Genomic DNA, 12232 nt, shown 5'->3' with positions numbered 1-12232 from the left:
GCTCACGGTGCCTGTGCTTGGAGTTGTGATTGAAGGCACAGAGATGACGTCTTGGTGCGGACCAGCACTCAAGGAGGTATGGGGGTCCTGTGCAGACCCTCACAGCTGGTGTGGGGGGCTGTCCAGCCCCAGCTTCATCACCCATAAGGGGTCTAGCTGGACCAAAGTTCACCCAGGTAACCAGCACGGTTTTGTTTTTCCTCTATTTCTGTACTTCTGCTACATAAAACACATGAGATGGAGGAAGAGACAGTGTCTCCCTTAGGGCCACCCTCCTGCTCGCAGAAGTTTCTGCTTGGAGAGCAAGTGAGGCAGGTCTGGAAGATCGATGTTTATATAACACTGTTTTAAAAACTGTCCTGTGAAACCAGCAGTCAAACACTGGCACGTCAACACATGTAAGATCTGCTTGCCATGGCAGGGCAGCGGGAATCGTGTTTTATAGCATATGCAGCATCTCAGCAGGGCTGAGCTGAGCCATTTCCATGTCTCTGCCCCTCAGTCCAGAAACCTTGTGTTAGGTTAAGCAGGGTACAGAAATTCCCAAAGAAAGAACATGGGATGGCAACACCAATATAATCCTATCACTTATAAGACAAAATTGACATGCGGTAGCCATAGTACCACTTAACGGATAAGACAGTTGGTCCATCTGCGCTCGGTCCATCTTCTCTCATTTCTCTTGCTTAAATTTCTCAGGAGCAGGACACAATCCTGTTATCCAATAAGTTACCCACTGGTAGCTGGATTTTCATTGAGTGACATCTGTCACAAACCGTGGACATAGGAGGTACTGGTGATTTTGTAGCATCTTTGTTCTGGTAGATGTGGATGTTTGGTTTTATTTTTGAAGTCTTTGGAATGCTCTCATCTCCATTGAAGGCTGTACAGCTTGGCTGTCATCCTGCTGTGGCCAGATGCGCCAGGAGGCTGTAAAAGGCACCAGGGATGGCACGCAGCATTAGGAAGCAAGAAGAAAGCTTGGAATCGATCTGTTGTTGGTCAGTAACTTGCATGTGTGGGACTGTGCTCCTATATTTGAGTGTGTAATGGTCTTCCCTTCCTTTCTGGTCATCTTCTGTCTGCTAATATGGGTTCTGCCATTTCCATAAGCTCATGAGCTCCTTTTTATAGAGAGGGTATTGCTAAAAGGGCTCTGGGACAGGTATCTGCCAGTGCCTTACAAGCTGAAAGCAAAGCTTTACAGAAACATGTATTACTGCTTCGAGCCTGGCCTTTTTCCCCTTTTGTGTTGAAGTTCACTGAATCAGAGCTCTGATTTCCTCTTTTTTAACCTGTCACGTTGACATTATTCCAGCTGATGTGTGATGTTAAAAAGAGATTTCTTGGAGGCAACCTGGCATAGAGCAGAGCTCAGCTTTGGCCCCGGAGCTGCCCATCTCTTCTGCACTCCCTGACATCAGCTCCCCTACTTAACACTGTCTCTTTGTGCTCCTGTCATGCTACAGAAGCTCATATTGGGGAAAAAAAAGTCTCCAATTTCTTTTAACATGCCATAGCACAGAAATGATAATGCACCATGATTACCTAACTTTCCGTAGGCACAGTTTGGAAATAACTGGTTACAGTATTCAGGTTTTTACGTTACAGATATATCAGATGATTGGTTTCAGTGTGTATCGGTAGACTCTGGGTCTTGTTGTACTTGCAGCTCTGTATGATTTACATTTCTGTAATCTGAAAGCTAAATTGGAGAGAGAGAAGAAGTAAACAAATATGATAAACATCCCCCTCCAACTCGGTGCTTTGTATAAAATAAACCAACAAAAATCCTGATGGGTTTCAGTGGAGAAAATTAGCTGCCCCTGCTTGCAAACCAGATGAGCAAAACGGTGCATCTGATCACTGCCGGCATCTCTGCATTCCTTCTGGCTGCAGAGGATGTGCTCCTGGCTGCAATGTGGCAATCTGGTGCCAGCGATCCCGGGCTGGCTGGTGACATTTGCTAGTGCCCTGGGCAGGGTGCAGCCGGGTAAGGACAGAGGCTGTGGCAGGCTGCCCCTGTCCGCTCACTGTTTGGGGTCATTTGGCCCAACAGAGGCAAGTCCTGGGAGAAGGGCACACCGCACCTTGCCTAGGATGCTCCAGAAACCACTGCTTTCTGTTGCACATTGGGAAATATCCCTTGCATCAAGCCCAGCTACAATTCATCTTAAGACCACTTATGCATGTCTTGTTTTGTTGTAAAACGAACATTTCCAGTGCCTGGTAGGCAATATTCGTCTCACGTAATTTCCACAATGAGAGCTGTAATCCTCACTTTCACAGCCTGTCTTTCATTAGTTTCCAGGTGTGACCATTTTGTGCTGAAGGCTCAGTGTTGCCATACCTGGAGCCAAGCGCTGTGCACAGAGAAGCTGAGCGTGTCAGGCTCCAATTAGCCACAGTGCTCCAAAAAGCCAAATCAAAGAGGGATTGAGATCAGCAGCCTCCTGAGGGCATATCAAGGCCCTTAGTGAGTGACCAGACTAGAGCTTTTTCCATTTACCTGGATTAAAATTTGTCACAGAGAAAATACAAGCAAATAGCGTAGCATCTGAGAGGTATAACGAATAGCATTTGGCCAGCCATCAGGCTCAAAGGGGGGGAAAAAAATCCACAGCATAAATAAAGTGTAAACAATGTTTGCATAACGTTGGATTAATAGTTCTTTTTAGAAACTGCACTGGGATTAAACAGACGCATTTCGTATGCTGGGACTTGTGCTCCCTTCTTAGCCCAGTAAATGCCAGAAAGTACATCTAAGAGAAATAAAAAGCCTTGTTAGCCCAAAGCCTGCTGCTGAAGCAGCAGTGCTTTACACAGGCTTTTGGAAGAGGAACAAATGACTGTAGTATTCCTGGAGCAGTCCTAGGTATTTTATAAGGAGTTTTGCAGCAAAGCATTCCCATGGAAAGCGATTTCTGCTGCATGTCTCCAATCCCATTCACCTGGGGGTTTTCTCAGCTACAGTTTTGAAAGCAGTGATATGGAGGGGGGCTGGTTTCCCATCCCCCAGCACACACACAACCTGCATATTTGAAAGCCTGCCTTTCTAATAACTCATTCGTAGCACTGACGCCTCTTCTTCCCCAGCCCTGCTCCATATTTTGCTGAAGTCAGTGCCGGCCCTGTCACTCCTCCAAGCAGGCACGTGCTTAAGGACCCTTCAGGGGCTCTGGCTCAGATCAGTTACCTTATTAGTGTAGAATAATCAATGGATGCCGTCCTTGATTCCTTTAGTTGTTTGGTTTGCGGTATCTTCTAATGACACCCACTTGGATTATGCTCCCCACAATTTGGGCAGAAATAGGCTCCTGAAATGAGGTGCCTCCAAATGTTGGCATGAGTGCCACAAATGGGGAGCATAGCAGCATGTGGAAGGAAAAATCTGACCCCCCACCTTTTGCTTGGAAAAGACATGAAATGGATGTTTAGGCAGCAAATGCCTGTTACATCTGGCTTTTCTCTTCTGTCCCTGTTGCTCCTGTGCTTGTTGTGTTGGTGTGGTGTCCCAGAGCAAAGTGTGGCACCTCCCACCCTGAAACACAAGTCATTCCTAGTTCCTCAGCTGAACAGGCTTAATACCAAACAGAATAACAGGCTAGAAAACCAGTAGTGTCCAAACAGCTATGAGTGGGATTTCTACCTGTTTTCCTGTTCTTTTCCCTTTAGGCTGCTCCAGAATCCACAGCAGGCTGTAGAATTTGCACCTTAATCCCAAAGATGACGGTAATTAAAAACTTAAGTCTCCATAAACAGATGCAAATAAATTAAGGAGGCAAAGAACTGAATTAGAGGCTAATCCTGGTGCGGTAGTGAAAGCAAAGGGGCCAGTAATTCTTTCCTTCTGTTATTTCACCTGTTCTGGGCAGCCTGGCAGGGCAAGGCTGCGGCATGGTGAGGTGCCTGGGTTTGCACTGCTGGACGTGCCACGTGAGCACCAACCGCTCACCAGCAAAGCTCTGCCTGTGCTTGCCAGTTCTGGGAAGGGGACACACTTGCAGCTGATGCAGTGGCGTACGTGTTAGCTTGAAGAGGGAGCTGTGTGCCAATGTCTTCAAATCATGCGGTTTGCTTTGCCCTTGTGCTGCAGGTGTTTCACAAAGATGAGTTCGGCAACCAGCTCTCATTCCCGAACACTGTGCATCGCCCTTTCCTCACCCTCATCCTGCAGGGATGCCAGCAGCCCAACAGAACTTACTTGAGCTTTGGGTCCACCTTTGGCCAGACCTGAATTCTGAAGAGCAGGGACCTAAGATTTATTCAGGTGGAAGAAAAGTGGGGGGGTTTTCCCCTGTGTGCTCCCTTGTGCTGAAGAGTGTGACGCGCTGAGCTGTGCCGGCATCGTGGTGCTTTACCCTTCTCTTGAGTAGTTGGCCAAGGCTGGGCTTGCACAGGAGCATCTTGCACTAAAGCATCAGGATTAGTGAGGGTCCCAAAGTAAGGCCGTAGGACTGAAATCCTTCATTTTTATGGGCTGAAGTGATAACGCTGTGAACTGAATTATACTCATGTCATGACGTGATCCACGCACTCTTATGGGTGGATAGATATTGATTATCCATCAATATGGATTGATGGTGGATGATGATTCAAAACCTGACTGCCAGGTAGCTGGGTGTCCCAGGCTGTTTATCTAGTCAATATTGCTGTGATTCAGTTTGTTTATTTAAAACTGGGATTTACTTGTATCCCCACGACGTTACCTATACCTCTAAAAGCAAGTCTCTCTCTCTTTTTCAGGATGGGGAAGGCCAGACTGCACTCCATTACGGTAAGCTGCCTTTCAGCTTGGTTGTTTCCTCATAATAGGATGGATTTGCAGCTGAAGTAAATGGTCTACGTGCAGAAAGCAAATTTCAGCAGAAATATGAGGAGGGAAGCTGGATTTGATTAACCAGCGGCTACCCCCACTGGCAAATCCCAGCATGGTATGAATAGGAGCCCTGGGAGAAGCAGCAAGGAAGACTGCTGTCCTCTCTTTGTTCTCCTCTGCAAATGTCACCTTAAAGCCTTCCTTTTCCCCCAATTAATGATGCACTTTGTGCAGTTTTTCCTGTGCACCTATGTGTCTCCAGGATGCAGTTGTACTACCTCCAGGCCCAGGAGTGGCTCTGGTTAGGGGATGCTAAGGTTGAGAGGAGAGTCTGTACTGGCTTTAACAGGTTACCCAGGTGAGGGGAAGGGAAGGAGCAAGGTGGCCTTCACCTCCACATGTCCTGGTGACAAACCTGGGTGATCGCAGCTGAGAGAGCAGCAGCTTCTCTACTACCAAAACCAGAAGAGCAAAGTTACAGATTGTGTCCCTCCTACAATTACATGCTAATTAGATATGAGATTTTGTAGCAATCCTTTTAATTGAAAGATTGCTCTATCTCCAAATGAGAAAAGTAGAGACTAAAGTGACACATGCAGTGCTGATGTGCAGGGAATAGGAAGAAAGTATCGATTTAATCTGTATCATAATTTTTTCCAAAATTAAGACATACCAGTTCTTATTTTGTACTCTCTCTCGATGCCTGTCACTATGTAATTAAGAGCATACTTGTCATTCTGAAGTGTTTGTGTCTTTTCCTCTCTTATGATCTTTCCACAAGGACATTAGCAGGATGGCAAAATTGCTTTGCAGACCATCAGTCCGAAGCACAGCATTTGGATCTGGATCTAAACTACCAGATTCCACGGCCCCTGAACCAAGACTGTAATTACAATAATGTATGATTTCTCCCCGTGTGATCTTTCCTGTAGGATACTTGATTTTTCAAATTCTTACCATTCTGACTGAAGTAGCAAATGTGTTGCTTAGTGCAGCAGTGTCCACAGAATGACAGCACTTAATGCCACATTGCCTCTTCCTCTGCCCAGCTCTTTCCACATTTTGGGCTTTCTCTCTCCTGGGGACATGCTCTCCCCTGTTCCCCACTCTGGCACTGACATCTGCCTACCAAGGGGTGTGCAGTGGATTGTAGTAGGTTGTCCAAAAGCATAGCATATGTGTAAGTTATCCAAGAGCACCTGCTTCAAGCAAGTGCAATATGTGAATGTAGAGGGTGGATGCATCACCTCAATGTAAATTATGTGCAGGTGGATCTCTCTGGCTGGTGGTTGAAGCAGGTTGTTTAACACAAGCAAACAAACATAACTGATTCAATTAACATTATTTCAGAAATGGTTTTTCTGATCCACCCTGCCAGCTCAGATGTTTCAATAATGACAGTTTACCAGGGGTTTTTTCCTGAATGTTTTAAGTGTTAAAATTTTTTATTCCCCTTGAGTATTCAACCTCCCCTCCCTATACATCATCTTTTGGAAAGCCTCTCTGGGTCACTGGCACGCAGGTCTGACGTGCCCGTGGATGCCCTGCGGTCCCTGGCTGACCATCGCTGCAGCCAGGCCGTCCTCATTCCCTTACCTGGCTGATCTGGTCATAAATCACCCCGATCTTGAAAATAGTTTGTTAAATGAGTGAATGGGTTTGATTCAAGTGGCTATTGGCCTGAAACTAGAACTCACTGAAACTCTCGTGATATCATCTCGGTAAGCGCTTCGTAACCAAGCCGTTAATTGCAGCTGAGAGACATGAGAGCTTGTATGAAAACTGTCTCTGGCAGTGCTGAGCGGAGCAGTGCCTTTACAAGGCCATCCCTTTTGTTAGAGGCTGTTCAGGGAAGGGTTAAATCGCATGAGCAAGGCCAGCAAGGCAGCCACTGCTTTTAGGGTGTCTCCATCCCTTTTTATGAGCCAGCGTGGCCTGACAGCTGTCCTTGTGGTGACAGCTCTCCTGATTACAGCCGGTGTCAAACTGCATCCTGCTGTGGGTTATAAATCCTGCCTCCTTCCGATTGGCGCCGACCCCGGGTTTAATCGGAGGTTAAGTGGAGGCCAGCCGGCAGCGTGGTCCGAAGGCACCGGCTCACAGGTGGGACCCACCACCGGACCTGCTGTCCTCCAGGCTGGAGGCAGCCATTGGTGCCGTGTTGATCGGTATGAGCACAAGTCTCCCCTCTAAACGGCCTGTTAGTCTTCGGCTCCTCTCCATCCATCCATCCATCCACCCACCCACCCACCGTGAATACTAAAATCATTGCTGCTGCCTCTCCCAGAGGAAATCAAGGCTTCTCCGAGCACTGGTGGCCACGTGGCCGCAGAGTGGGCAGGCTCTGTATCCTCATGGGCGCTCTGGCTTCCCTGCAAAGCACCATCTGTTCGGCTCTTTCTGTGCTGTGGCAGGGCAGTGGGAGGGGACGCTGGAGGGAAAATAAATAATAAAAAAAAAAAAAAAAAAAAAAAAAGAAATTCATCATCTGAACCCTGAGGATTAATGGAGTCGGAAGGCGAACTGCGCTGAATGGAAATTCATCTTCACCCGTGCCAGTGTCAGGGCTGCCGCTCCAGCCCTTGACAAATCGAGGGTCCCAGGGTGCGATAAATCCAGCAGCTGTGCTCGTCCCTGGGGACGTCCCCGGCCCACTCGAGGACACGGGCTGTGCCCGCTGGCGGCAGCGGACAAGGAAGCTACCTTTCCTTGTGCGGGCACCAGCTCTCCATCCCCAGAAGCTGTCACCGCAGCTTCCTTGGCACCGCTGGAAGTCTGCTTTCTGCAAGGGGCTGTGCCCTCCCCCCGCCCTTCAGCTCAGCCTTACTCACACCCCTATCTGCTTCCTCACCAGCCCCTTCCCCCTTTTCTTCCCCTTTTTTTATCTTTTTCAGTATAAGCTCCAATCATACGTCAAATTTATTTTAATTAAACATTGCTGCTTGTCCCTTTGGGTCAGTAGAAAACTGCAGAGTAATGCAAAAGACACTCTAATTACTACATTTAACGGCAAAAAAGAGTTAGTTGATTACGTTGTAAAAGCGCCTGAAATAAAATTGCAACCAGTCACTACCAATGCGAGAGGAAGCTGCTGGCTTCGCGGCCTCATAAGGCAGATGGGGGCTGAGGCAGTTTTTGGCTTCACTAGGATCTGCATTGCACAGGCTTAAGGGAAAATCGAGGGACTGGGACTTCTGCTCGTATCAGCGAAGCCCAGCTCTTCTGTGTTAAGAGTTTCTCTGTTTTTCCTGGTTCTTTTTTTTTTTTAACACCCTTAGGCAAGGTTGGAGGGGAAGCTGAAAGCTGCCAGGCTGTTACATCCTCAGGACAGAGAAGAGTTCAGGTCAAACTTGATTCTATCTTGGCAGAATAAATTGGGGCTGAAAAAATAGTTGCTAGCAGAGGCGTGAGTTAGAAATAACCGTGGTGTGCTGTTACTGGCTGTCCGTGTCAGCTGGTGCTCAGGGAAGGTCCGGCTGGCAGCTAAAAACTATCCAAATTTTCCACAAGGAGCAATGATGTATGAAAGCTGGGAGCAAGGCAGTACTGACAATGTCCTGCCTGGGATGTGCTGCCAGTGGAGCCTTGCGAGGTTCAGGAGCCAGGTGAGGGGCAGGAGCTTATAATATGTTATAAATGATAAATGCATTATAAATTCTGGGTACAAAAGCAGGCAGGGAATGCTTTCCCAGGTGGCACTTGGGGCCTCTCTGTGGTGCTGCAGTAGCACTCTGGGGCCCATCCGTGGGCCTGTCTCCAGTCCTGGACATGAAGGAGCGTTAGCCAAACTGCGCCCAGGTACCCTGTGCATCGTCCCAGGTGATGTCCAGCAAACCACCCAGCTCCCAGTGGCTCCACGGCTGGGCTGCGGGCTCGGGGGTGATGGTTGCACTGGTAACACCCTCTCTCTCAGGACTTTTGGCTTTTCATTGCTTTCATTCTGTCTTTTCTCTTTCCTTTGCACTATTAAATCCAAAGGCAAGTAAGACATTGAGTACTGAACACTGCCCCGAAAAATTATCTGCTCCGCCTGGCCAGGTGCTGAGACGGCACTTCCTACCTCTGGCACAAGTGTGGGAAGTCACCAGCTACAGTGTCGCTCCAGAAACGTCCATCACCGCCGCCTCAGGTCAGGATCCCCAGACTAACCCTTCCCTTTCTCCCTCCAGCTGCTGCCTGCGAGTTTTTGGACATTGTGGAGCTGCTGCTGAAGTTGGGAGCCGACCCCACGCTCCGGGACCAGGAGGGTTGCTTGCCGGAGGAGGTGACAGACTGTAAAGCCATCACTTCGGCTCTACAGCAGCACACCGCTGGCAAGACCTAACCCTGCAGCAGTGCGCGGCGGGGAGGACAGAGACACTCCGCAATAACACCCCTTCTCTTCCCCTGCTGCCCTCTGAAACGCCTTGGAGGTTCAAAGGGGAGCTTTTAGAGCACAGGGTCTGGGTGGGCTCTCCAGCACAAGGGCTGGCTGGCCGAGCGCATATTCTGGGCAGGATGGGATCAGGGTTTTGCATGCTCTGACATTTACCAGTATTTAGGGGGGAGGGAGCAAGGGAGGGGAGAGAGGGCCTGGAGAAGGCCCCAAGTATTGTTTTAATGTATTAAACACACGTACTTCATCAGATGTCTCACCAGAGCAGTCTGTGCTGACTGGTCGGCTCCTCCGTGGGGAGGGGAGGGCTGCTGGGCCAGGTGAGATGCTCATCTCTCCCGTTCGGGTTGAGTATTGGTTTATTTTTTTTTCCCCTGGGTCCAAACAAAATATTATAAATAAAAGCAAAGCACAGTGTTGGGACGGAGCGTCCGGGTGTTTTTCTTGCAGGAGTGACTTGATTCCTTGGAAGCAATAAGGGTGGGAGGCAGCTCAGCACTGTCATAGCCCTTGGAAAGCTCTGCTTGAGCTCTTGTCCTGGGAAGGGAGGGCTACAAAAGACAGCGGGGTCGAACAGCTGTCTGTCTGTCCCTCTAGTTCTCACCCAACACCTGTAAGACAAGTGTTTTATGGCTAACCAACCTCTCCAAGCTGACAGGACTTTTACCCCATCACACAACCACTTTGCTGAATTAAACGGTATTAAAACCCCACCTCCATCAGCAGCTCCAGGTCCTCCTGTCGTGTGCCAGTCCCCAGGGTGGCTCTTTCAGGGCCGGGATTTTGTAAGAGCCAGGCACAGACATAAACATGCGCTTGCCCTGTCACCCCTGCAGGCCTGTCTTGGACACTTCATGGTCCTCTCAGCTGGCCAACTACCCAGAACAATGAGAAATTTGTGGCAGTACCTCAGGAGTGAGGTGGGATGGGTGCAGGGCTTTGTGCATCCTCACTGGAATCCGCACTGGGCTGTGCCGGTGGGTCGGCCGTGGTCCAGGGGAGCTGCCGGGCATGGGTTTGTCCTTCGGGCTGGGAGGGAGTCCACTGCGTCGGGTGGGTGTACACGGCAAGAGAAGGCCATGGCTTCCCTGCAGGGCATTGCCATGCTGCTTGCTTTTTCCCGGACAAGGAGATTTACAGCCTGGGGGGGAGCGTAGGAAATCATCACAATGACGGGAAGCTCCTTGCCATCGAGTCCTTTCTGCAGCGCATCCAGCCTCAGGAAAATTAAGTGGGAATGTTCCCTCCGGTAAGTAATGGCTGGGCAGGAGACATGTGTGGGTTTTGGCCCCTCACAGCAGCTGCCGGCTCCTGCCAGCTTTTGCTAACGCTGATGAAGTTTGCCGCACTGCCTTAAACGCCGCCAGCAGCCAAAGCACCACCGCAAGGCACAGGGCAGGCTCAGTGGTGGGGGCGAAATGGCTTGGGCAAGTTAACGGGCTGTGTGGGCCCTTATATTGACCACATCAACTTATTTTCCAGTAACTTAATATTGGAGGGGTCTGATGGGCCAGGGAGCTGCAGTGGTCTCTGTGCTTTTGGGGAAAATACAGGGCTTTTTCTGAAGTTAGTAGAAAACTTGAGCCTCCTCCCTATGAATGTCCCAAAGAAACTGCCTTCCTGCTGGAGTGTGGATGGCAAAAATAAAATACATCTTGTGCATCTGTCGCAACCACCGCACATGCACCAGCCCCTCTGTTTTGGGGGGGGACGCTTTTGCTGCCCAGTTGTGACAAGGAGTGGTGAAACGAGCTGGCAGTGGGCAGGCAGGGAGCTTGGGTACGGACATGTGTCTCAGTGGCATGAAGCAAGCTGCTGCTGATATAAACATTAATGCTCTATGCTAAATGCCAGGTTTCAACACTTAGGGTCCTTGCCAGTCCCTGGGGAGCGATGCTTATTCAATGGAAGCAATGCAACAGCCCCCTGACGCTTGAGCAAGGGCCCACAGTGGCTTCTGCTCTCCCTCTCCCTGCCAGGAAGACCCGCAGGCAGGTCTCATCGCAGCCACGGTGCACGGTCAAAAATGCAATGGGTGCTGACAGCAATGCCAGTCGCTTTTGCGTCCAGATGCAGATGAAGCAAAGATGCCGACCCCATTGCTGGGTTGCTCTGCACAGAGCTGCTGCGCTGGCTTTGGGATGGAGACGTGGTGGCATCAAGGTTAGGGACAAGCAAGGCTACCCTTGTGCAGTGCCATAATGGACAGCCATTGCCTGACTTGATGGACATGCTGGGTAATAAAAAAAAAAATCTCTCTTAAAGCAGGGATGAAAAGCAGTAGCCCCGATGCCCATGCTTTCAGAGAGCACATCTGGGGGCTGAGTGCTCAGCCCTGGAGATGTTTATAGCACTTTAGGTCTGTTTGTGAGGTTGGAGCCTTTCCAAAAAAAAAAAAAAAAAAAAAGGGGGGGAAGGGGGGGAATGAGAAAGACATATATTATTGTTTATAATCTGCTTTATTCAGCCAAACCTTTCCCCAGCAGCCTTGCGGATTGCTGTTTAAATCCCTCGGTGCCTTTAACTACCGATACAGAAAGTGGTTAATGTGCATTCGTCCTAAGCTTGGCATCTACTCCAGGAAATCACTTTAATTGAGAAGCATTAAATGTTAAAATGATTAAAATATAGAAAGCCAACACACCGGTGCCTGTGGAGGGGCTTGGTTGCTTGGTTCCCCCCCCCAGCATGGCTTTTCCATCTCACCTGTGCCCACCGAGGTGGTACAGAGCCAGGCAAATGGTGGCAGGGGACATGGCTGGGGACATGTGTCGGCTTTGCCGGTGGCGGGGGGACTGCAGGCACCCACCACCATCGCTGCGTGGTGGCAGGAAAGCTGCGGGCATCTTGGGGTGCCATGTGGCAGGGATGGAGATGCTCACCCGAACCCCCCCCCCAACCTCTCCATGCCCACAAAAAGCCAGGGTATGATAACAGCTGTCGTTCGTCCCATCCAGGGATCCCAGCTCCTCCATCCGGACAAGACCCAGAGGATCCCGACCCCAAACAGGTGACAGTGCTAGAGCAGGCGATGCCGA

The 12232-nt window shown here is 49.6% G+C and overlaps 1 protein-coding gene across 1 annotated transcript in view; it reads left to right on the top strand.

Annotated features, from left to right (window-relative positions):
* The window catches only part of ACBD6 (acyl-CoA binding domain containing 6), an 89573-nt gene extending 79956 nt beyond the window's left edge, over positions 1-9617 (top strand). The window contains exons 7-8 of the mRNA XM_049809144.1: positions 4747-4777; positions 8989-9617. Coding sequence (XP_049665101.1) covers positions 4747-4777; positions 8989-9143 — 186 coding nt within the window. The 3' untranslated portion in view covers positions 9144-9617. The remainder of the gene's footprint in view (positions 1-4746; positions 4778-8988) is intronic.
* The last annotated feature ends 2615 nt before the right edge of the window (positions 9618-12232 follow it).

The sequence above is a fragment of the Accipiter gentilis genome, chromosome 8, assembly GCF_929443795.1.
Source record: "Accipiter gentilis chromosome 8, bAccGen1.1, whole genome shotgun sequence".
Lineage (NCBI taxonomy): Eukaryota > Metazoa > Chordata > Aves > Accipitriformes > Accipitridae > Astur > Astur gentilis.
This window is presented reverse-complemented; position numbering and strand designations above follow the sequence as displayed.